The 25,510-nt window shown below is 40.5% G+C and overlaps 2 protein-coding genes and 1 long non-coding RNA gene across 3 annotated transcripts; 1 reads left to right on the forward strand and 2 right to left on the reverse strand.

Moving 5' to 3' along the window:
* Positions 1 to 4,731: 4,731 nt before the first annotated feature.
* On the forward strand, positions 4,732 to 5,310 carry LOC127329709 (uncharacterized). The gene is made up of 2 exons (XR_007868995.2): positions 4,732 to 4,788; positions 4,873 to 5,310. It is a non-coding gene; the product is annotated as an uncharacterized lncRNA (long non-coding RNA).
* A 7,423-nt stretch (positions 5,311 to 12,733) lies between these two features.
* LOC127331076 (defensin Tk-AMP-D6.1) lies at positions 12,734 to 17,319 on the reverse strand. Its single transcript, XM_051357157.1, has 2 exons — positions 17,180 to 17,319; positions 12,734 to 13,085 (listed from the first exon to the last, which is right to left on the reverse strand). Exons 1-2 carry the CDS (start codon positions 17,241 to 17,243, stop codon positions 12,919 to 12,921), a joined length of 231 nt encoding a protein of 76 aa, XP_051213117.1. The 5' UTR covers positions 17,244 to 17,319; the 3' UTR covers positions 12,734 to 12,918.
* Positions 17,320 to 18,504: 1,185 nt separating this feature from the next.
* On the reverse strand, positions 18,505 to 19,997 carry LOC127329711 (uncharacterized). Its single transcript, XM_051356177.2, has 2 exons — positions 19,930 to 19,997; positions 18,505 to 19,084 (listed from the first exon to the last, which is right to left on the reverse strand). Exon 2 carries the CDS (start codon positions 19,074 to 19,076, stop codon positions 18,747 to 18,749), a length of 330 nt encoding a protein of 109 aa, XP_051212137.1. The 5' UTR covers positions 19,077 to 19,084; positions 19,930 to 19,997; the 3' UTR covers positions 18,505 to 18,746.
* Positions 19,998 to 25,510: the final 5,513 nt, after the last annotated feature.

Raw genomic sequence — 25,510 nt, forward strand, 5'->3', positions numbered from 1 at the left:
TCAGCCTTCTTGCGAGCTGTCTTGCTAGATTTAAGCCTGGCTTCCAAATCATCGGCTTTGAGCTTGGCCTCCTTGACAAAATTAAGCTTGGCCTGCGCACTAGCTTTGAGTTTGGCCTCTAGGGCGTCAGCGCTCTTCAGCGTGACGCAATGCTTCTGCAATAAAAAGCAAGAGAATGTGTAACTACAAGCAACCAGACAACATATAGGAGAAAAAGTAAGTCAAAGTTTTACCCTTTAAAGTTGCAGCCTCATCACGGAATCCAAGGAAGTGGGAGCCAATGTCGATCAACCTCTTCATCAAGGGCTGTGTAAAAGCCGATAAGAAAACAGCATAAGTCACCAGTACAAAAAAATTGGGTTGAAAAATAAAAGGCGACAAGCAGAAAAAAGAAACTTACATCATCAAGGGGAGGACCCGACGTACTCCCAGTGGCAAGTTCCTGTGTGCTACCAGCCCCGATTTTAGCTTTCTTCGGCATCGGTGCTCGGGGGATGGGCACTAGAGTTGGCACTTCTGAGTCACGCTGCGGGGGAGGCGAGGTTTCTGACGCAATGTGTGGCTCATCAGAAAGAACCAACATGTTGGAAGTACTTGTAGGAGCTGGCACACGAGCTTCAGGCTCCTCCTCCTCCTCTTCCTCGTCAGCTCTGTCAACATAGCAGCAAATAAAAAATGAGGCAGCCGAAAGAAAAGAAGATAAGAAAAGGCAAAAGAAAAGAACAACATACGAGCTGACAGCGCCGGTCACGGTGAAGGGGTCGAAAGCCTCTTGGTCATCTGGAGAAGAATCTTCGGCAGCTAGTTCGACGAGTTTAGACGCGTCAGAATCTACGTCGTTGTTCCTTTTCCTCTTACGCTTGTTCGGAGAAGCGACAGGAGGAGGAGAAATAGATTGGGTAGAGTCAGAGTGGCGCTCTGATTCTGTTTATGTGTCAGAGGAACCCGCAGTTTTTTGAGATTCTGCGGGTTCGCTCCCAAGCATGGAGGATTCTTGTGAGTCGTCACAGACAACAGCTCGCTCATCCACTTCACCACCCTTAGGTAGCGGAGGAAGAGAGGAAAGAATTTGATGATCCTACAAGCAAAAAGCACGAGAAGAAAAAGAATAACTTAACAAAAAACGAAAGCAGAAAGCAGTCAACAAAAACAGATTTACAACTAGAAGGGAAGTTACTTACTTCTGGAAGGGCACTGAAGGGCACCACGCGACAGGAAGAAGGAACTTCGTTGTTCTTGCTCAACAAAGTAAACCGGAGGACGAGTTTCTCCAAGTCCTTCAATGGAAGCTCGACAGAGACTCTGTCGGAATCTTCGGCACCTGAATACATCCACATGGGATTTTTTCGGGCCTGAAGAGGTTGGATGCGGATGCGCAGGAAGTGTGCAATGGTTTGCACACCCGATAGTTCTGCCCCATCGGTGTTTTGGAGTTCATGGATGCGGGAAATCAGAGCGTCAGTAGCCGCCTTTTCTTCGGCTGTTACTTCGGCATCCTAGGATTTGCGCCTTTGAATTTCTTCGTCAGCGTCAAAGGGCGCAATGCTGTATTCTTGAGTGTCAAGTGACTCATCCTTGATATAGAGCGACTTCTTGCGCCAGCCTTGGACGGAGTTGGCGAATTTGACATCAAAATAGTCGACATACGGGCGAATGCAGATAACAACGCCACCCACATTGTAGGCGACGCTCCTCGAGTTGTTTCGCCGGAGATAGAAGATGCGTTTCCAAAGGTCCTAGTGAGGGTGGATGCCTAGGAAACACTCGCAAAGTGTGATAAAGATAGAAATATGAAGAAGAGAGTTGGGGTCAGCTGATGTAGCTGAATCCCATAGATGAAGAGCAAGCCCCGAAGAAATTCATGGATGGGGACAGAAAGGCTGCGAATGAGAAAATCGACGAAGGTTACCCGGAACTTGATCGGAGGATGAGGAGTACTTTCATCTCTAGGAATGCGCATGGTCTCCTTGTTGAACATGCCCAATTTCTTCAGCATCTTGTGGTCCTGGGCGGATAACTTCGACCGCTCCCACCCAGAGATCCTGGCCTGCTCCATGGGCTCATCGGCACCGGAGGCACGGGACATGCAGCGTTTGGTGCGTGGAGGCATGATGCATAGCGTTGAGGGGAGCGGCGACAGTGAGAGAATAGGCGCGAGGTGCTCGAGGAAGAAGATGAACAAAGGAGATGTGCGGCGCAGTGAAAGGGGAAAAAGAGAGTTAGGTTTTGGTTTTATAGAGGAAGACGATGAAGCTACGCCGTTGGATAAAAAAGGAGAAGATCCTGAGCCTCCACGTCATAGAGGGGTAAAAGGTCTTTTCACATAAAATTTACTGAAGAGAAGTTACTGAGCGCGTGCCGGGAATTTTGGAGGACGTGTGTGGCCCACATGCGCAACGTGTCGAAGGTGCAGAGTTTTGGACCCACGCAACAGTTGAGTGACATGAGTCGTGGCTTCCCATTGTGGAGTTCGTGGCTACCGTCAGCTATGACATCATTTTGAAAAAAATCAAATGGTGAAACAAAAATATAGCGACAACACAACTTCGGGATCTAAAGGAGTGTATGGTGAGAAAGAAACTTCAGGATCCTGTGCTCAGATACAAGCATCTGTTCATATGTTCGGGGGCTACTCTTATCAGATGGTATGGCGAAAGAAAAAAACTTAGAGTTGATCAAAATAACAAAAACTGAGCCTACAACCAAGTGTAAACACTCGACTGTAGCCTCGGGGGCTACTTCCATTGGGAGCGCTGGTCGTGCACCCGATGAAATATGAGAAAGAAAAGAGAATATGAAGACAATATAGAGCTACGGACGAAGAATTTTCGTCGTACATCTTCGAGTTACACATAACTCCTCATGTACTCCCATCGGGAGATCAGGATATTATGTCATGAGATGACTCGAATAAATGTGCAGTTCCAACAGCCGAAAAAGGCACTCGACAATATATTCTTAGAGCATGTCTGCCGCGATAGAAACTCTGAATGTTGTAACTCGACATAGGTTATGAAGGTAAGACCCCAGAATCTATCCTGTGTGGCATGGTACCGCACCCGAATGCGTTCTTCCACTACTATCCGTGCCAACAGACGCGAAGAAAAATCCTAGCGGACGCGTTAGGTACTCGATAAAATATAACTGGAATTCGGTTCACGATAAGTCCTTAGCGGCACGTGTCGAATTACGCCAGTATCCCGAGTTCGAGTCCAGGGACTCGAGCTTGAAGTAGGTTTTTGTGGGATTGCCATGAGAGCAGTTAACTGGGACCTGATCCGTCAGATGAACCAGCCCCATCTACCGTTATCCCTGTACAATATATACATTGATCAGAAATACTTATGAGAAGCTAAAAGATCTATAAATTTGTGATTTGGTTCTACGATGGAGATTTTACTTGACTCTACGAATCAAGCAAAATCTCGGGGGCTACTGACATAGGCATGCCGAAAGGGTCTGCCGAATAAAGTACCCGAGGTTATCTGAAGGCCCACGTACCGAAGAATTGAAGGCCCGGAAGCCCATAGATACTCGATAAGGAAAATAGAGTTGTATTAGGAATCATGTAGCAAGATAGGAAAGGCCTGACGTGCCTGTCAACAGTTTGTAACTTGTACGACACGGAAAGCCTTGGCTCCACCTCCTATATAAAGGGGAGCCGAGGGTGGAAGAAAGGATCGAATCCATTGTCAACACACACCATATTTTCTGAGTCGAGCACCTTTTCGGCTGAACCTTCGAGATCTACTTGCCCTCTACTTTCTACGAAATCCTAAGTCTACAATATGTAGGCATTGACAAGTTGATCCTTTGTCACCAACCAACCAAAAATTCGAAGACGGGAAAAAAGATTGGGGCAAGAACAATTTTAGAATAAACTGACAAAGTTAAGAGTTGAATTCGAGACCGTGAACTCCGATGCCATGTCAAACTTCATACACTACCCAACCCAACGAAAAGTTTTAACTAATGGGAAAAAAAGCTTGTACAATCCACTTACGCTTCACAATAGTCGGGTGTCGAATGGAGTGATTTTTAGATGCATTCTAGTGATTGGACGAGACATAGAGAATTTTGTTTTAATGCAAGTAAGCCTAAATTTTCCAGCCCTTTGCTCGAGAATCTGATCTCAGTAACCACATATTTTAACCTGGGCCGTTCCACAAAATGGGCCAATGTGTTATATGGTGCATTTGGAAACTAAAGAATAATGATGAGGGCCTGATGACGAAGTTCGTATCTTCATGTGAAATGATACATGCACAATGACCAACTTGGCATCGACACCATCACACCAACTCTTTCCCCCTGGTTCAAAATCCAGGAGCATATCGAGATTGTAGGCAACAGACGATTTGTACAAGTTGATAACTTCCAAACTGCACTAATTAATGATATGGTTATGTTGATTTTAAGAGACGTGCAACTCGAATTTGTAATAATTCTCTGTTAATGCTCCTTGCCGTCACAATGCAATGGAACAGTATCCCTAACTGCAATTGGCTATATAGGTCGCCAAATGTTTGATACACTGATATTCCATCAGTCCATCAGCTGTCATTTCTCAATCGATCGAGCCAGATAATTCTTGGAACCACTTCATATTGTCGATTGAGAATGCATATCTTCATAGTGGCGACGACAGTCGACACAATGAAACAGGATACTACTGTATGTGTATGTCCAACGCCTATAAATATCACAACTCCATCAGATAAAAAAATGTCCAACTTGGGGTAGATCAAAGGAAAATTAAGCAAAGACTCCTCAGAATCGATCCATACGGTACAGTATCCATTTGTCCAAATTCCATTTTTGTCACATGCAGCATTTACATATCATTTCCTCAAACATTTTGTTTCTTTTCAGATTTATACCACAACTTGTGAAAGCATGAAGGCCGTTCCAGTTCTTGTCTGCATCCTGTTGGTGATCACGTTATCTGCTGCTGCTCCGGCGAGAAAGTTGGTCAGAGATGATGGACAGCAGACAGGCGAAACACAAACGAAAATGGAAGTGATTGATGGGAGGCCATCATCTGGTTACGGTGACCATGTCTGCCCAAGAAGCATGTTCCCTGGTTGCTCATAATGGTTGGAAAGGGTCGTTTCTAATGGTCGTGGTTGACAGGAAAACTGTCTGCTAGCTACATCAATGACGGATCAAGAAATATTGCAGCGAAAGGTTTATATGTATAAATAAGCTGATGCTATATACAACAGAAAGATCGTCTATCTCTTTTAATTCGGGTACATCAATACTAGTATAGTTTGAACTTACGTGCCAGAAACATGAATATCCTAATTAGCAGCTTATCCTCGCATACATGTTTTCGATAAACAAATATATTAATATCAAGTTGATATTAAATAGATCGAACCTCTGCAACAACTTAATATCAAGAGCAAGTTGAGATATCAAGTACACCCCAGCCGCTTTTCAACTCGCTGCCGCCGTCTTGTGCCAAGGAAGGATCCCTTCCAATAGATCGACTAGCCAGGCTTTGCCCGACGACATCGTCTGGTGGTAGCGAAAAGGAGAACACCGATATCATACGAGTAAATGCATGATGCATTATGTATAGCTTATGATTGCATTATGTATACCTCCTGCTCCTCCCAACCCCTCCTTGCCCTCCTACCGCTGATGGCGTGCGCCGCTAGGCCTTTTCCCGCCGTGTGGAGATCCATGGGGCGGCGTTCTTCTTGGCGGCGGTGTGGCTCGGCGGAGGTCGGCGAGGCCTGGCGTGGCGGCGGCCGGCGCGCGGCACTAGGGGTGACTTCTCGCACTTCGAGGCAGCGGTAGGTGGTCGGGCTCGCGGATATTGTTGTCCGCGCCAGCGGCGCAGTAGCCCAACATTTTCCCTATAGATATCGGGCAACAGCGCTGATGCGACACGACCACGGCTCCCTCCCTCCTGAACTAGTTGTGCCAGAACGGCCTGGGATGGTACCAGGCAGAGCTGACCACCGACGACGGGGCCCTTGACCTAGGCCTAGATCTGGGCCCATCTAGGCCTGATTCCGGCTAGGCGGGCCCTGCTGTCCACTGGGTTCTAGCGGCTCCCGGCAGGCAATTCCAATACACCGATCAGGTCCGTGGTTACCGCGAGCCGCACACCCCCCGCGCGCGGTATGGGCCGGCCTGGTCGGCCCATTTCACGTTTATTTTCTGTTTTCTGTTTCTTTTTCTGTTTCTTTTCTTTTCTGTTTTTTTTTGTTTTTGTTTCTTTTCTGTTTATTTTCTTTTTATTAACATTCAAAAAGTTCAAATCTAAAATTTGTTCAAATTCAAAAAAGTTGAAATCTGGAAATCGTTCAAATTCGAAAAATATTCAAATCGGAAAATCTTTAAATTTTAAATTTGTTCATATTTAAAAAACGTTGAATTTTTCGAAAAAAATTTGATCTAAAAAATTATTCAAATTTTAAAATTGTTCAGATTTAAAAACTGTTCAAATTTTAAAGCGGTTCAAGTTTAAACTCTTTAGTTAAAAAAATGTGCAAATTTAAAAACTGTTCAAATTTTGTGAAATATTTTTTCTCGAAAATTTCTTTTCAGATTTTTAGATTTTAAAAAACGAAAATATAAACAGAAAAGAAGGAAGAAAAAAGAAAAAAAACTCACCTGATACGATGGGTCGCGGCCCACTGAGCCACCCGGGATCGTGGGGGGTGTGCGGTGTCTTTGCACCCACCGATCAGGTCGGTGTATAGGCCCTCCCCTCCCGGCAAGCCTAGCAGCCTACCCCTTGGTCATGGTGTGACCGAGGTGCTGGATCCAGTCCAGCGGGCCTAAATCCGGTGAACGCCTGGTAGCTCCTTTTGGAGCTGGGGAACTCTGGCTCGTCATTTTGATCTGACCATGGAATGTTTAGCTAAATTTCTTTGCTCGCCAGTTCTAAGGGAGGTTTTGTTGTGGTATGGGCCATGTTGCTTGTGCGAGATCTTGGAAGCCGGGGCGGTGGTGTCCCTAGGAGGTGGACTGCGCGGGCGCTTCTTCGGCAAATGATGTAGCGGTGGTGATGGTCTTCTCCTTGGTCATGATTATGGCAAGGAGCAGACAGCGGGAGTTCCTGGAGTTTATGGTATGGCGTTCTTCTGCAAGATTGCATTTTGGAGCCTGGGCTCGAAGCTACTAGGCGAGTGTGTGCGAAGATTTTTTCAGGCGAAAGTTGAGCGTTTCGACAACAACGTTGGCAACGTCTGTGGGTGTCGCAACCCTCTTGGAGGCTCCGTTGTGGTTATCTTCGTCGCGCTATGGGTATGGGAGAAATCCTTTGACATCACGGCTTCGACGACAGCGACGTGTGCGTTGTTACCCTGTTGGGGGCGTCGTCGTGGAGCCCCGATCCTCGGTCTCGTTTTGTTGGTTTCGGGACTTGCCACTTATTGTACCTTTTTTGTTTATATTTGATCTGCTTTGTAAGATCGGTTTTTCTCATCACCTTGTATCGGTTTGGTCACGTGGATTTATTTATAAAGCGAGCTGAAAGCCTGTTTCGAGGAGTAAACATAGGGTGTAAAACGACAAGGCTATGTTACTCTTTTCTGCTCACAGTTCTTACCACACGACGCAGCTTCGCCCACTAGTTGTTCATCGAGCGGAGTTGGAAGCAACCTGCACTGCGTGAGAGTGGGAACTCTGAAACTGAACTCAGACCTCCCTTGCATTGGGACAAAGGAGCGCTACGTGAGCGCAGCAATTTCAAATTCCTGGTCGCCAAGACAACAGTTGCCGTCCTGAGGGAGGCCACGGGCACGAAGCCTTTCTACCGATCCAGCTCCCGTTCTGTAGCATCAGCCAGAAGATGAACTTGATCTTGCCCTCAGGCCTCAGCGGCTCAGGCAGACCTTGCCATACTTGCTCCAGCCTCCAGGTGAGGTGAGGCAGCATAATCCTTCCGAAGAACTGTACCGCGTACGCCGAGGCATGCAGCTGAATACATTTAGCCGTTCCTGGGGCAGGTCAGGCAGGGCAACAGCCCTGGGCCCCCAACACCAAAGGGCTCTTCTCAGGCCATGCAGTAGTTTTTTTTTCGAAATGGGGTCATCCCCGGCTTCTGCATCATGATGATGCACACAGCCTTTTATTGAAATTATTCAAAGTATAATTGTTTACAAATCACTCAACATCGAGGATTGATACAAGAATCAACCATCGAAAGAAACACATAGCAAGACTATAAATCAAACTAGTCTTCTAGTATGACGCCAACCAGCCTGGCACAAGATATCCTGAGCGACCATCAGGAGCCGTGTGCATCCAGAAGCTATGACATCCCGCTGCCCCTCCGGAGAGAGTAGGGCCCAAAGTTGGACCCAATGGGAAACCATATGAATAACCTGCAAAAAATGAAAGGAAGGTTTTTTATTAAAAGTTATGTCATTCCTGCTCCTCCAAATAGACCAACATAAAGCAGCAACCCCAATCCGGATAAATGCCTTAGATTGTCTATCAACTCCATTCAACCAGTTACCAAACATATTAGTAATATTGGTGGGAGGTGGAAGAGCATAAGTAAAATTCACAGTACGCCATAAGAGTTTAGCTAAAGGGCATTCAATAAAAAGGTGTTGAATGGTCTCCTGCTCCCCACAGAAAACACACTTTGTACACCCATTCCAATGTCGTTTAGCTAGATTATATTTTGTTAGCAACACCTTGTTACTCAAGAACCACATGAATATCTTAATTTTTAACGGAATTTTAACCTTCCATAAATATTTTCTCAAGAAGGGGGTATGATCGCACATAAGATCCTCATACATCGAATTTACTGTAAACACACCATTTGATGTCAAATTCCAAATGAAACGGTCCTCATCTTCATTCAGATGCACCATCATTAATTTCCGACATAGTTGTAACCAGGAAGACCACTTATTACCATTTAACAATCTTCGAAATGTAATTTTCAAAGGCGATTGACCAATAACATGTGCGACCGTGACATTCTTATGGTGAGTAATATTATAAAGTGACGGGTACTGTTGGGCCAACGAAGTCTTACCTAACCAAGTATCTTCCCAAAAACGGGTATTGCTACCATTACCCACCTTGAAAACACCCCTAGAAAAAAACTCTTGTTTGACCTCCATAAGTCCTTTCCAGAAAGGCGAGTCAATAGGTCTCGCCTCAACCTCCGATAATGTCTTATGTCTCAGATATTTATTATGTAGAAATTCCTGCCACACCCCGTCCTCATTAGGAAGTTTGAACAGCCATTTACTCAATAAACATCTGTTTTTGATCTCTAGGACTTCAATACCTAAGCCTCCCTGGTCTTTAGGTCGACAAACAATGTTCCATTTTGTAAGCCAGTATTTTCTTTTGTTTTCGTCGGACTGCCAAAAGAATCTAGATCTATAGTAGTCCAAACGTTTCCTTACCCCAACAGGTATTTGGAGGAAAGACAACATAAACATCGGTAAGCTAGTTAGCACTGAATTGATAAGCACTAACCTATCACCATAGGATAGTATCTTCCCTTTCCAGCACCCTAATTTACTCTCAAACCTTGTTTCTACCGGATACCATTCAGAGTTCTTGAGTTTCTTGTAATGGATTGGAATACCTAAGTATCTAAAGGGGAGTTGTCCAGCATCACATCTAAAGATCTGTTTATACTGTTCCTCCTCCACTTTTGCCTTGCCAAAACAAAAAATCTCACTCTTATGAAAATTAATCTTGAGTCCCGATAATTCTTCAAAGAGACACAATATTAATTTCATATTAACTGCTTTGTTTAGGTCATGCTCCAAAAAAAGGATAGTATCATCAGCATATTGTAGTATAGAGAGACCTCCCTCAACCAAATGTGGAATGAGTCCTCCAACCTGACCATCTTCTTTGGCTCGCTCAATTAAGATGGCAAGCATATCCACTACAATATTAAAAAGCATTGGAGACAACGGATCCCCTTGCCTTAGGCCTTTTTTCGTTTGGAAATAATGACCAATATCATCATTCACTTTGACACCAACACTACCGCCTTGAACAAAATGTTGCACTAATCTACCCCATTCTTGAGCAAAGCCTTTCATTCGCAATGTTTGTTGTAAAAAGGGCCATTTCACCTTGTCATACGCTTTTTCGAAATCTATCTTAAATAAGACACCATCCATCTTCTTCGTATGTAATTCGTGAATTGTTTCGTGGAGTATGACTACCCCTTCCAAAATATTCCTACCTGGCATGAATGCAGATTGGGTCGGCTTAATTACTCTGGGGGCAATCCCCGCAATGCGATTAGTACCAACCTTAGTGAATATTTTGAAACAAACATTTAGTAAACAAATAGGTCTATATTGTTGAATCTGAACCGCATTTTCTTTCTTGGGTAGTAATGTGATGACCCCAAAATTCAGTTTATATAGGGGCAAATCCCCGTTAGAAAACTGAGCAAAAAGGGCCATCAGATCATGCTTTATTACTTCCCAAAAATGTTGATAGAACTCAGCTGGAAACCCATCTGGTCCCGGGGCTTTGTTTAGTTCCATCTGAGAAATAGCTTGACGAACCTCCTCTTCAGTAAAAGGGGCCGTTAAAATTTCATTCTCAATTGCCGAGATCTGTGTAATATCATGAGTCTCCTCTTCATTTAAAGAAATATTTGTTGGACTGGGTGCTCCAAACAATTTCTTATAGAATTCCGTAATATAAACCTTTAGATTATCTTCCCCAACAATCGTCCCCTCTTGTTGTTCAAGCTGGAAGATTTTCTTCTTTCGGTGTTTACCATTTGCTATAAGGTGAAAATATCTTGTATTATTACCCCCTTCCTGAATATGTTTAACCTTCGCTCGCTGGGCCCATTTTGATTCCTCATCCCTTCTTAATTTGTTCAAGCTCTCATTTGCCTTTTTTAGTTCTTCCGTTTCATTTGTATTCAATCGATTTGTTTCAGCTTTCAAATCCAAACTATCAATGATATTTAATAATCGTTCTTTTTCTTTTCTATATTTTCCACTTTGGTTCTTTGCCCATCCTCTAAGAAAACGACGTATGTGTCTTATCTTATTCAACCAGGTATCCATTAGAGTAGCTCCCCCTATAGCTGAATTCCACTCCTTTACTATCATATCAAAAAGCCCCTCTTGACTCAACCAATGTAACTCAAAGGAGAATTTTGCTTGATTACCCAGGTGTGCTTACTCCTACGGTCATAAAAAAACAACTAGCAGCAGACATCTCTCGACAGTTCATTGCCAGCCCAGCAAGGCAAAAGGCCCAGGAAACAAATTCGGCAATGGATGAAACAATCCATGGCGATTTTCTCACGTACTGCAGGCAAGCTGCACCAATCGTCGCGTCGTTCTCCTCCTGGCACTCCGTGGCTGCGTTGTTTCCGCTTCTCGTTCGACCCATGGAGTACAAAGCCCAGTGTGAAGAAATCTATACCAAATTGTTTCACACCGGGTGATTCCCCTTGACATTTTTCTTCGAGATGTCAAAATCAATTGGTTGAGAACGAAGTTAGTTCAAATAGCCACACCCTTTTTCTTTCTCCCCTCACCGCTAAATTACAATCTGGCCCGTCCATGATTGACACAATCGATATCCCAAGGTACATTGGATCAGGTATTTGGTGATCCAAGCAAGTCGACTGTTCATCCGTTTATTGTAACAGTTCATCTGGTTCATTTGGTTTCACTATGGAGTGAACCATCACGTGTTTTCCATTTTAGGATCTTTCCAACATCTCGTGCTTTGAAGTTTCAAGTTACTGTTTTCTTGGATGAATTAATATATATTGTTGTTTTGGTCTCTCTGAAATCAAGGTATGTCGTTCCTAACCTAAACCAACTCTATTACTACCTCTGATGCTAATTAGTTTGTTGCATGTTCATTGAATCTTGACAGATTTGGGTTGAGTTTCGTCTAAATCTGCGACAGCAAATTTGGATCGGAGGGAGTATACTTTGTTATAGAAATGTCATCTACAAAGTGTTTGCCACAAATTAGTAAAAAAACACGAGTAGATGAGTTGATTGATTCCTAAAATGGATGATATGATTTTTTTTCAAGAATAATGTAATTCCACATAGTAGACATGTTTTTCATTACTTATAACAAACAAGGTCCTCTACTTGTATTTCTCCCTAGGGCCCCGGAACTGTCAGGAATGGCCCTAACTAGGCAGTGCATGATGCAGTACAAGAGCTATAGAGACACACTATTTGATTAATGGGTGAAGAATAATTTCTCTACACCTACATTGTATTTTCACAGGTGATATTTATGTCACGGATTTTTTTTTCTTATCCCATATGTCAATAGAATTTAAGAAAAAGTATATATGCTAGAAAAGAAATTATGTACTACAAAATATGACATAAAATACATATTTTTTGTGGCTCTTGCAATGTTATGACTCAGTTGTGTTTCTTATATAAATTTTCGTTTTTGGTAAATATGACCGAACTATTTGTATACCAAACATAAGTTATGAATGTAACAACATAAGAAAACTTGGGTGAAAAATAGTGTACTATGCACCCTCTGGGTGCTAAAGCATGTACTTATGTTTTTGCATGCATCTAATGTAGATGTTTGGATTCTCGCACAAATGGTCAAAAACTTAATTGTAATTTGTCTAACCTCGGGCAAATAAAGAACACCCCCTTTTAGTAATTGTTACATGCATTATTATAGAAAAAACAAATGGGTCATATCAACATTCAAAAGATACAAAACCGTAAGAAAATATACAGCTATATGTTCCAAATAAACAAACAAAAAATCTATCATGTGATCCATGAGCATTTTCACAGGGCATACAACTATGTTCCAAATAAACACAAAAAATCCTTTCATGTGATTGAACGTGAATGTGAGACTACAAATTCATTAGTCGCATGAAAAGGGCAAGTCAAATCAGGCAAAGAAGAACTACATGTCGTCAGCATGTCGCTAGCATGATTTAGTGCACATGCACTTTCTATTCCAGCCGGAGCACCTGCCGCTTGTGAATCCCTCAGTAACGCACACAGCGGCGCAATTGTCATGGATCAAGCATAGCCCTGTGAACTCTCCACTTTGAACCTCACACTCTCTCTCCGCATTTGTTGGCGCCACCTCTGAAAAATACATGTCACACATTGGTTACAAACAATTAATCAACTAAACATTTGCATATAGAAATCCAGGCATGTAGTTGCATTTTTTAATTAGTGCAAAAAATATGTGTCTACGTCTGCCAGCCTTTCCACAACAGAATATTATGAGCTTGCATTTCACATTCAATGCCGGTTTATAGGCATTATATATAAAACTGTAAACAAGATCAGGAGCCTTCCAGGAAATTATGTGGTCACATAATGACCACGAGTTTGTGGAATACCATCCGCTTGTGACATCTATACGGGTAATCTAGACCCATCTTTTGTATTTTGACTTAACAACTTTCGGACACTTTTCTATATACTTATGCACTACTACCTTCGTTAGGGATTATAAACCCTCCTCAAAATTTGAACCTGACTTTAACCATAAATTTAACATGACGTACAAATTATATGTTAAATAAATTGCATCATTGGATTTATATTTGAAACAAGTTTACAACGGTATAGTGTTTCTGATAAATAAGTTATACTACTTCCATCCCGGAGATTAAGGCTTACATTATTTTAGAAAGTCAAACTATGTCAAGTTTGACCAAGATTTTACCAAAAATCATTAACATCCAAAATACATAATCAATATCATTAGATAGATAATAAAATATATTTTCATATGGTATCTAGAAAATATCATATTTATTGATAGATTCTTCTAAAAGTTTGATCAAACTTTATTTGGTTTAACTTTTCAAAAAAAAAACATTAAGCTTCCGGATGGAGTTAGTATTTGGTTTGTTAGTTTTATAGTAAAAATTAGGCTAAAGTTTTGAGGAGGGCTTATATCCCTACAAAAGTAGTACTCCCTCCATCCCATAAATTTGGGGTGTATATCCAAATTTAAATAAAGTCTAGGACATGTTTCATGGGATGGAGGGAGTACTATAAAAGAGCAAAAATTTCCTTGAAAGTCACCCCACTAAGTGTACCAAACCTGATTGCTACCACCGAATTATCCAACTTAACTAGATGTAACGATTAGAAATAATCTACTCCCGCCGATCCATAATAAGTGTCGGGAACTTAGTACTCCTTCTGTCTATAATTGCCTTGCATTCTAGGTTTAGCTAAAGTCAAACTTTCTAAACTTTGGTTAAGCATATAAGAGAAAAATATCAACATTCATATATAAAATAAATATTATTTGAATTATAAGAAAATATATTTTCATGTTATATATATTTGGTGTTCTGGATGTTGACACATTTATTTATATGATTTGTCAAACTTTATAATATTTGATTTTAACTAAATCCAGAATACACGGTAATTAAATATTAATAGAGGGAGTATAAAAGTTATACTACGTACTAACTTAGTACTAAATCCCATTTTCAAAAAAAAACTTAGTACTAAATCCAAACACTTGTTTTTTTTTGGAGAATCCCAACACTTGTTATAGAGTAGAGGGAGAAAGTAATTTGGGGACAGGATGCACCTGGCAATTAACGTTGGGCGGAGCACTCTGCCGACGGAGAAAATTCCTTCCCTTCCCTGGTTCAGCAACAGCCCGCTAAACATGTTATCATTTAGTAATTACCTTCAATAGCCCTCCACGCGCGGTTATTGCAAACGAAATCGTCTACTCCGTAGCTCCTCACCGTCCGTATGTGCCGTCTCCGACTTGCCCATCGCCCACAAAATTTTGATTATCTTTGTCAGATTGACCTGAGTTTCTTGATTGGAGGTAATTTATTTTAGATTGGCCTCTGGATTTCAGATAATTCAGAATAAGTTCATACGCCAGCCATTACTAGATAAATCATGTATGACGGCATGCATGACTCCATGCTTGAGGTGAGTATTCCTGGACTATTTGCAGCTGTATTCTCGGCCGTCCATTGGTCAATCAGGAGAGGCTGATTTGTTTATGTTCGCATAAATTGGTCTGTAAGTTTGGTCCTAGCACTGTTGATAAATTTAACCTATTTAATCTGGGAAAGATGTAAAGTTACACCTTGCTTTGACTCAGTTTCAGGAGAAGTGAGTAGTCAATTGGCTTATTCAATTCATGTTCTGTTCTATGTAAGGGTGCAGTAGTAGCAATTAGCTACAACAACTCTTTTTTGGCTGTTGGGGCATGAGTAGCAATTAACTAACTGTTTTTATATGTATATTTATTATTTTTGTATTAACATAGATGACACTTTGTCTAGACAGAACAAGGATGCTAAGATAAGAATTCACCGGTTCATCTATGTTTAAGGTTTGATAAATATTTTTCAGTACTTGGATATAGCAATTTTAGCAGACATGGGAAAACGAAGGTTGTAACTGGAGTTTATGGTATTTTACGTATAAGATATGATGTTCATAACCCACGGTAAAGTGTGCTTCAGTTGTGCTACTTATGTTCCATAATATATGCCATTTTAGAGGCTTAAATTGTGGAACATAGTGATAATAGTAACTAGGAAATACATTTGTTTTTCAGGTTATTATATAGTGAGAAATGGCGGGGGAACCTAGATATACCAACCATGGTATTTTCGGTTCTCCACAAGATTGGTAAAAAAAATTGATTTAGGTATAGTAGATGCCAAATTGTAACTCTCGGTCCTAAGAACTCATGTGGCAAGCAAAATTCATTATAGTGCATGCATGTTTTTGGATACTCCTAGATTCAAATATACAACTTTAGCTTAAAATAAGGCTATTTTCATGATACTAAAGCATATCGTACTGTTGATTTGCTCCTATAATGCAAATACATTGTTCTGAGTTTCAATAAGAAAATTATGAACATTATCCATCTTCTGGACCATTAATTAATATTTATTTGCAGCCTCATTGCAATCCTGATATTATGGGAATAGAGTTAACGTTGTTTAATTATTCAAGGTGTATGGGCACAAGAAATGGTTCTACAAATCACAAATTTTGCAAGACTAAGTGCCACCACATTGATGTTTATTTGTTAGGCATGTTTTGAAATGAAAGATGAAGCTAGGAGATATTTGTTATAGGTCAGGTTTACATGTTATATAGACCTTCTCTTGTGCAAAATGGAAACATATTTTTTGTTTATGTAACAGTTGAACTTGACTATATAGTTGCATGGTGCACATTTTGAATACATGCAAGTGTGAAATAAATAAGAAAATCAGTTACCTATTAGATTGTATTTGGCAATTTTGGAATTGGTCGCACATGAAGGGATCAAAATGAAGAGGGATACTGTATGAAACCATCCAACTTTTTGAGCCTATTTCATTTTTCATTTTTTACATCTAACTGTAATAAGATGTGTGTTGCATGTGCATTCTTAATAGTGCTAGCTAATTGAGGAAATATCTAGGGAAAAATAATGATCTAAAGGTTTCAATCACCATTAAGGCATTAACACAATACTAATGATAGTGGCAATATATTAGAATAGCTGGCCAAGATTGTAATTTTCCGTTAAAAAACATTTTATTACTTATAAGATAGCATCATCAAAATACAATTCAAAGAGACGAGGCCAAGATACATGACAACACACGGACAACAACAATTAAGAAAGTACATTTTATGGATAATTAAGTGACTGGAAGAGAAACACACCAGATCGTCGGCTCATATACCCAAAAATATCACCTCTGAGTTTCACATGAATAAGAAGTGAGCCCACCTCACTTTGTCTGGAAAATGGATGTAAGCCACTCAGTTCAAGTCCCCACGGACGCTAATTTGGGTTCTCCTACCACATTCCTTTCAAAACAAAGTTCCATACAAACTGAATTCTCATTCTAGTGTCATGTATTCTAATTTAGAGTAGATTAATATATGTTTCACCAAATTTACAAACAATAAATGCGAGCAAATAGCGGGACATGCATATGCAATATTGGATTCTTAAGGGGGGCTCTTTTTTACAATCAATATCATATATATTTTAAGTAACAAATAGTATGCATGGGAATCTAATAGGAAGTTTGTAGGGTCTCATGGAAACGTCAAATTCCTTAACAACCTATGTAGAGTACATAAATATGCTCTATCTGCAAACATTGTGTGTTGTAGTGTGTGTTCATGTTGTTATTCCAACAACAGAAATGAAGGATACTTACCGGTAGCGACAACGAGCAGTAAGATGATGACAACGGATGGTAAAAACTTGTGTGATGACTCCATTTATTATTGAAAAGTGCTCGCCTATAAACTGTGTACTTCTCCACTTGCGTTGTGAAATTTGAATGAAAATTTAGAACGATTGCCCCGAGCCTATATATGCATAGTGGCACTGCCATGCATGGAGATGCATAATTCAGCACCGCAAAAACATCTTAGATCTATATACGGAACATGCTAATAATAGGACTATATGTGCTCCACTTATTGCTGCAATATTGTCACAAAGGGAATGGATAGATAATCCTCCCTGAATATCTAGTCAATAGGAATCATTTCCCGAAAAAAATACAAATAGGTCTGACTGCTGCTCTTGTTTAAAGAAGATGAAAAGGTGGCGAAACACCAGCCTCATATGAGAAATACAAATTTAGAATCACATGGATTCTTATATTGGTAACTAACTAATAATAGTTGTGCACCAGAAGACGCAACATGCCCTGGGTTATTGCTAAATGTTGTCTCCCATAAAAATACATTTATTTTGTGAAAAGGGCATAGTATTCCATAGTGGTGAGAGCTGGATAGATCGGTGTTTCAAGCATTTCTTGTGTTCGATTCTATCCCTTGACAGAAATTTTGCTTTCTCGCAAATAACCAAAAAAAAAAAACTCTGCGCGAAATCTCAATGTGTAATAGGTTGACTGAGACATAACGAATTCTGAGTTGCCGGGGTACAGCAAATCCGATAAGATATAGTAGAAACATACTATAATATCCTAAATTTCATGTATTAGTGGCATAACCAGAGAATGCTATTGGAGCCCGAGCACACTAGCTAGAGCCAAACTCGATAATTATATTTTGAAGTTTCAGAAAAATATATAAAATATATACATATTGGTAATGATGTATACTTCAAGCATGCAATATCTCAGTCTGAAATATGCGTTATTATGGGCTACAAAAAAGTATCTGACAAGGTTTGAAGGTGTGCTGTTCACATACCTAGATTTATAATTTTGTATTTTTTCTGTAAAGTAGAATACAAAATATTTTAGATTGAGACTCTGTACCTTTGAAGTATAAATCATTGCCTACATGTACATATTTTCAGAATTTTTTAGAATTTTTAAAATACATCTCTTGATTGTTCAAAATAAATGGCTCCCGTGAGCCCAGGAGCCAAATTGACCAACTCGACATAATAAGCTTTAGCCACCATGTACTATATTTTGTCTACTAGAACGTGAAAGTGTAAAGCTCTCTTTATCAAAAAATAAAAAACAGGTTGAGAAGTATTGTACAAAGACACATAATCGCATGGAGCATATAAAATGTTGGCATTACCATGGACCATGGGCATGATTTATTCTGCAGTCATACAATACTACGTACATTTAGTAGAACTGGATACATTGACAGTCCAAGCATACCCTTTACGTCATACAATACCAGTTACATTACATTACACACACATAACAGAGACGCGTGTAGAAATCGCCAACTTGATAATTTAGTTCGTTCATGGATACCAAGTTGGTGCCCAGGGTCCTTTATGCATAATTACGGTTTGTTGAGCTGGTGGCCGTGGAAGATGATAGTACGATACAGATCCACGGGAACGTCACGGTGGGTGTCCGTGGTAGTACTGGTAGTGCTAGTTTTAACATTTGCTATTTCAGCATCCTTGCTCAAACCTTCTGCATTGGTCGCACCAGATACCTGCACACCAAGCGATGGACTCATTCCACCAATGGACAGCTTGTTGTGTTCTGGCTTCAGCTCTTTGCGAGAGAATGCCACTTGGTCCGGGTATGCACCACCCTCCAGAACATTGTAGGAGAACATAATCATATATACAAGCAGTAGGACAACGGTGTGCGGCTTCGCCATTTTTTTCGCTGAATGGATGTACAATAAAAATTGTAAGCATTACCATATATGTACATCTACTATTGATCTGTGAAAATGGATTATATGAGTTACACTAGCTACGCTATAAGAATGTGAGAACAGAAACTCAAACAAGACATGGTACAAGTTGATGGGAATTTGTAGACTTTCAAGATGAGTATACACATATGCATATCTAGAAAGGTGTAAGAGATTACAAAAGATACACAAGAAGATTATTGTGAGTGTATACAAATGAATAGCTTAGTTGTGTTATAAATCATCTATTAATTTCGGGATTAAAGAGGGATTTCAAATTGTTTATTGAAATATTTTGTCCTGGTCTATCACCTAATGGAGAAAACTTGGACATATTTTCTAAGGGAGTAGCAATCCTACAAGATCTGACGAAATCAACTTACAACATCTTGGTTGGCAGTAAAATGCACAAACCAAATTGATGTGTTAATTATCAATCAAAACAGTGATCAAGAATTTTCATACAATGACAAGTTGACCAAACGTGCTATTGTAAATCCTGCTAGTTCATGTTATTTATTAAAAAAAGGCACGAGACACAAATAAGTAAAATACATTAAAAGTTATTACTCTCCATTAAGTTACCACTCGCAACTACTAAGTTTTCATGAACGGACATATATTACTAATCCAACAACATATATACATGTTCTCACTAGATGTGGTTTTGATAGTAAGAAGAATCCAAATACTAGGCAAGAGAAATTCTAATATATGAACATGCAAAAAATATGAAATTTAAGTAACTATGCTACACTACTACTACATAGCACATGCATTATATAAATATGTGAAAAATATGATGAAAACTTACACGTTTCAAGAATTTCCCTCTATGCAAGTATGTACACTCGAAGCGGCTAACATATCTATTTATAGGAGAAAGACTGAAGGGTTTAACTTGAAAATAAAGATAACCATCTCTTCCCTAGGATAGTGGATGTCAGGCACGCGCAACTTTTACCATAATCATAAACACGAATCTATATTATTCCGACATCTTCGACGGAAGCTAAAGTGGGGCGCATAAGTTGTATCCAATAAAACAACAAAGTTGTGTAATTGCGCTCTTACTGAACGACCACTTCGATTTGTCGGGATTATCCAAAGATACTTTTTGCTCCTTGCATGGTTTTACATTTTGTAGCACATAGTTAATTTAAATATAAAATTAATTTTTACATATGATTGGCTAATAACTTACCAATGCAAGGGGAATTTGTTATCATTGTTTTAGCATACCCAGATACACTTTTTTCCCTTACTCAAAATGCAAAAGGAGTTATTATTATTTTTGAACAGCTTTCAACATTGCTCATTCTACACCACTGCATATGGTATATGTCATGATTTGCTAACATAGTCTAGGTTCTAGCAATATCTGAGCCTCGGTTCTAGATCTTTAACTTCCCTGATCAAAATATATAATTACACCAAAATCCGTAAGGTATTGTTGTGTGCATCCTGCAAAGTGTAACTTACTTGAACATTTATGTTAGATATAATATATACATCTGGAAAGTTTGTATTTTTTTTTTTGAAATGGGGGATATACCCCAGCCTCTGCATCAAAATGATGCATGTGGCTGTTGAAAAGTTTGTACTAAATTATCATTGCTTGTGTATGTAAATTCAACATTCCATTCTTTCAAAGGAAAAAAACAAATCTTCCAACAGGTATATAGCTAGATATATGCGCTTACCAAATACTTATACTTTACCCTAAATCCCTATCTGCGCGGTGGGTTAGCAATATGTCTCGAGCCTTCATTATATTCCTAGTAGACAGTTCATTTACAAACCGTGTCCGAAATATATTACAGCTGGCTCAGATAGTTCTAGATATATAATAAATGTCTGAGATATATACATTGAAAAAACGTCTTTGATATAGGTCGAATAGATTCCATTCGTGCAGACAGTTCATCATCACAAGCGGTTTATGATGAAAAGACGGCACATTTAGCACAGGCTGTCTCTGATAGTAATTATCACGAGGGGTTCACTGCATATATATAGCCTAAGGTAGACGTGATCAATCTCCTAGCCACCGCTTTGTTCATCTTGTTAAAGTACAACCAGGCTGAGTTTCACCAACCATGAAGGTAGCAAACGACATGCATGGACTATATATGCTTGTCAGCTTGTGAACTATCCCTTTTAAATTGGTTGGATTGAGGTACGCACATCACTAATTCTGCTACTGAATGTAGCTAGCCACTAATTCCTGCCAGCTAGAAAGGTCATACCCGATGAGACAAAATCATCCCCCCAATAACGCTATCCCCAGCCTAAGATGTTTCTTTTAGTATATCAGTTTCCATTATGCTTCCTAGGTAGGTAGACCTTATCATTTACCATATATATTAGTTGGCAACTAGTACTCATGTTTTCCAAAAAAAACTAGTATCTTATATTGCAAGAAAATTGTTGTTGGCCATTTGATTTTCACTTAGTGCCTAGCTATAACTGTGCTACTCCCGAAAAGTAATTATTTCTTATGGGAAATATACCTCCTGAAGAAAGATCAGCCATTGTCTCGTCCACTAAACATGAGATCATGATTCACAGGCATATTCTACAAAGTCTGATCATTGCCCCGCCAACACTATGCTAGTTAACATCCTTGTGACGCTCTTTTTCGCAAACAATCTTCTGTTTGCAAATGGCAATGCTCACGATTTTGAATTAGAAAATATTCACATCTATTGAACTATGAATTAATGAAATAATATGGCTAGTTCGGGTAAAAGAGATCCTTTTGGAGATCCATGGGTTGATAAATCTGTGCATTCTTGGGAACGTGGCAGCATAGTATGTATGCTTACGTAGATAATTGTGATAAGAGATAACTACATCAGAAGTACGTAAACTTGGCTTGCCGGAATAATTTCAAACATTAACTTGGATGATGCAACCAACCACTCCTTGAACTTGGCCTGAAGGAACAATTCAGTGCAAGCAGAACCACGCCACCATGGCCCGCCACTTCAGCGACGAACTCATTTCTGCCTTGCGCGACGATTCTCCCGTGCGTGCCACAGGGCTGTGTTTTTGCAAGTGAACTCATTTGTATCTCTACTAACCTCTGAAGTCCCTCTAAAAAGAAATTCCATCACGCCTGAACCTAGGGGGAATCAGGGACATCGTCAACACCACCTCTTTGTCGCGGTGGCGTGGTCGTGGCATTTGGCTTTGCTGGAGATCGGATTGATGATGGTTCATGGGCTTAGGTTACATTCATGATGTACTACGACTGCATCACCAAGGCGGTCAAGAGGATAATGAGATTTCTCTCATGTGTTTATGGTTTTAAGCCAATTTCAGAGAAGTTTATTAGCTTTATGGTAGTGGCCTGGACTTTGTCGATGTTTTGCCACATCATGAGTTTGATCCATACTACGGTTGCACTGAGCACAACCACGTTGAGTGATGTGGCCATTGGTCAGTGTCATGCTCACCGTGTGTATAATGAAGGGAAGGGCTTAGGGAGGAGTTTCACGGGAAGTCCATATGGTGTTATAGAACTGTTTTAGTGCTCTTTATTTGTACGAGTGTGCAAAAATATGTATTGCCTATTAGTAAGCATGCTTGCTTTATAATTTTTCTTAGGGATATCTAAACTGCGCATATGATGAGCCAAAATACTAAGAATGAGATTGCACGCAAAGATATATCATACTATAGCTTACCAATAAAAACATCAATATTGCATCGAAAGTTAGAGAATTCGGAGTAACAGGATGATGCATCAACAAGAAAGATGTTAAGGGAAGAAATGCACAAAGGCAATTGCCGACAGCGTGGGAGCGAGGTAGGCCAATTTCCAGGAGCACAAGCTTTCAGTTTCTCATTTCACAAAGTATATAAACTAAGCAAAAAATAAAAATATATACTCCTAGTTAAAGAGGCAAATACAATTAATTCTACATTACCGGATACAATGCCGCAAGAGGAAACACAACACACATCTTATTAGCTACTAGCTATAGTGTGTGGTCCATAACAACAATAGGAAATACATCACACATCTTAAGTACTAGCTTAATTATTCAATACAAAACATATAGCTAGCTAGAGGAAACACATCGCACATGTTAAGTCAGGGGCTTTAGCTTTTCCTTAAGCGGCAATAGCAAACCAGACACAACCAAATGTGGTGACTTATTTGCATTTACACCTTCGCGCAGATGATTTTATTTGAAATTAAGGTACATGATCTCAAATTTCTTCTGAAAACTTGGTAGCAGCCATCCTACGTTTATGAACATTGCACGCCGGGCAATGGAGCTGGATAAGAGATGTGTGGTATGCGACAAATATTTGGAGGACGCCGGCCACCTTTTTCTTGAGGTGTGAGGAGGCAAAGCATCGATGGACTGGAGATCTCTCTAGCTAGAAGATGTCAGATCGCAACATCTTCGGTACAGTTCGGCTACAGCCCTACTGAGACAGATATTTGATTTATCCTATGAGAGGAAAATGATGGTAGTTGCCTTCTCATGGAGCTGGTGGTACGAAAGAAACAAAGAGAATCATCAAGAGAGAAGGCTTTCGTCGGTGGTGGTCGCTGGTGGTGCGGACCACCCCTCGCCAGCTGCGCAAGGGCACTTCCTCGGTGATCATGCTTACGGCATGGTGGATTTGGAAACACCGGAACGTGGCGGTCTTTGACAACATGCGGCCTTCGGTGTCATCCTTGTTCAACAACATCGTGGCCGAGGCGCGGCAATGGGCGGACGCGGGAGCCCGGGGTGTGCGCCAACTGCTCCCCTAGATTAGTTTTCTTTTTCTTGGGTCGAGTTGTACGGTGTGTTGTGTCCGTCCTCGGACTTGTACATAAACTCTTCCATATCTATCAATGCATCGAAACGCAAGGCTTTCGCGAAAAGAGAGAAGGCTTTCGATTCAGAAATTTCAGTTCATGGTCCTGCGTCATGCCAATCAATGGAAGGAGTTCTTTAAATCCAAACCGAAGGTGCCTACTACAGAGCAAAAAAGTGGTGTCCGGAAGGAATTTGTCAAAATCAACACTGATGCCACCTTCTATGGAGCATCTAGGGTTGGAGGATGGGATGCGATATGTCATGATGCTGTTGGGGACTTGTGTTTTGTCGTCTCGCTGGGTCTCTGCAGATGGTATCTGATCATCTTCACCTCCACGCTGGAATCCTATCATTTCTGAAATCTGGTCAGGTGTTGGGCGAGCCATTTTTCAAACTGACTGCCTGGTTCTCAAGCAAGCTACGCATTACTTGGAGAGCAACTAAGCATTTCTAAAATGTACTGCATGGAAAGGTATTCTACGAGACAGCAGGTGTAATTATAAATATTCGTAGACTCGCATCACAACAACAATAAGCGATGATTAATAACCTACTTTGGCATTGAAAGTAACTAGATAAGATCATAGAGAAGAGTACTTTCGCAAAGGATTGTAAAACCCTCAAGCTTTACAAAAGAGTTCATGTTGTAAAACCATCAAGGTTACATACGATGATACGAGACACAAGCGCCATGCTGGCACTAAAATCTGAACCACACAACAACACAGGCCTATGAATGCAGGTCATACATGTTGTACATGAGGAACAAAAATGAGTCATAGTCTTTAGTCATTGCTTCACGGTCATGTTGGGATAAACAGAAAAACGATACAAATAATTGGAGCAAGGCTCATCACCCGGTCTGATTACCCAGTCAGTGCTGCTTTTGAAATGGCATCGATATTGCTGCAAATAAAATGGTGAAGGTTAGGCAACTATTCAGTTTTCACAGTACAAAGCATTTCAATCAGATTTTGAATTTAAAAACTGCTAAGCTGTGAAATGTGACCCTTAGTACAAAATGTTGATTCTAGATCCTGCCGTCTGGAGGGGAGGGCCCTCGCTGGAAGGCGGGGCACGATCTCCCAGATGATGATCTCCTCCGGGATGCCGCCGCCGGACGGGGATTCATGTTGATTCTAGATCGAGTACGTCCCATTTATTTACAGTAGTTTTTTTTAGGGGTTCATTCGTCCCATTCATGTTGACTGGAAGAAGAAGACTTACCGGCCAATGGTTGGTGGGAAAGCCGATTTGGGCTCGCTGTGTGGGCAATTAATTATTAACCGTTGGTGGGAATCGACACCGTCTTTTTTGAAAGAAAAAAACGTTCTTCTCGAAAAAGCGCAAGGCATGAATCGCCAGCCGGGAAACGAAACCGAGACACGTATCACTATCGCCTGCCTTTTAATTTCATTTTCTTCTCCAACCAAACCAATCCCTCCTCCGCTCTTAATTGTCGCTTCGCACGCTGGGAATTAATTAATTAATTCGCGATGCTTCTTCTTCTTGGGTCGGCTGGCTTCTTCAGTTAATCAACTCCTTTTTCTTTTCTCCCTCACAAGCTAC

Source organism: Lolium perenne, chromosome 2 (assembly GCF_019359855.2).
Source record: "Lolium perenne isolate Kyuss_39 chromosome 2, Kyuss_2.0, whole genome shotgun sequence".
NCBI classification, from domain to species: domain Eukaryota; kingdom Viridiplantae; phylum Streptophyta; class Magnoliopsida; order Poales; family Poaceae; genus Lolium; species Lolium perenne.

What these genes read in the sequence shown, in the direction of transcription:
- LOC127331076 (XM_051357157.1), bottom strand. Translation starts at nt 17,243, where the DNA reads ATGGAGTCATCACACAAGTTTTTACCATCCGTTGTCATCATCTTACTG. An exon ending in ACTGCTCGTTGTCGCTACCG is followed by an intron (nt 13,086 to 17,179) that starts GTAAGTATCCTT and finishes TGTATTTTTCAG; the next exon opens with AGGTGGCGCCAACAAATGCG.
- LOC127329711 (XM_051356177.2), bottom strand. Translation starts at nt 19,076, where the DNA reads ATGGCGAAGCCGCACACCGTTGTCCTACTGCTTGTATATATGATTATG.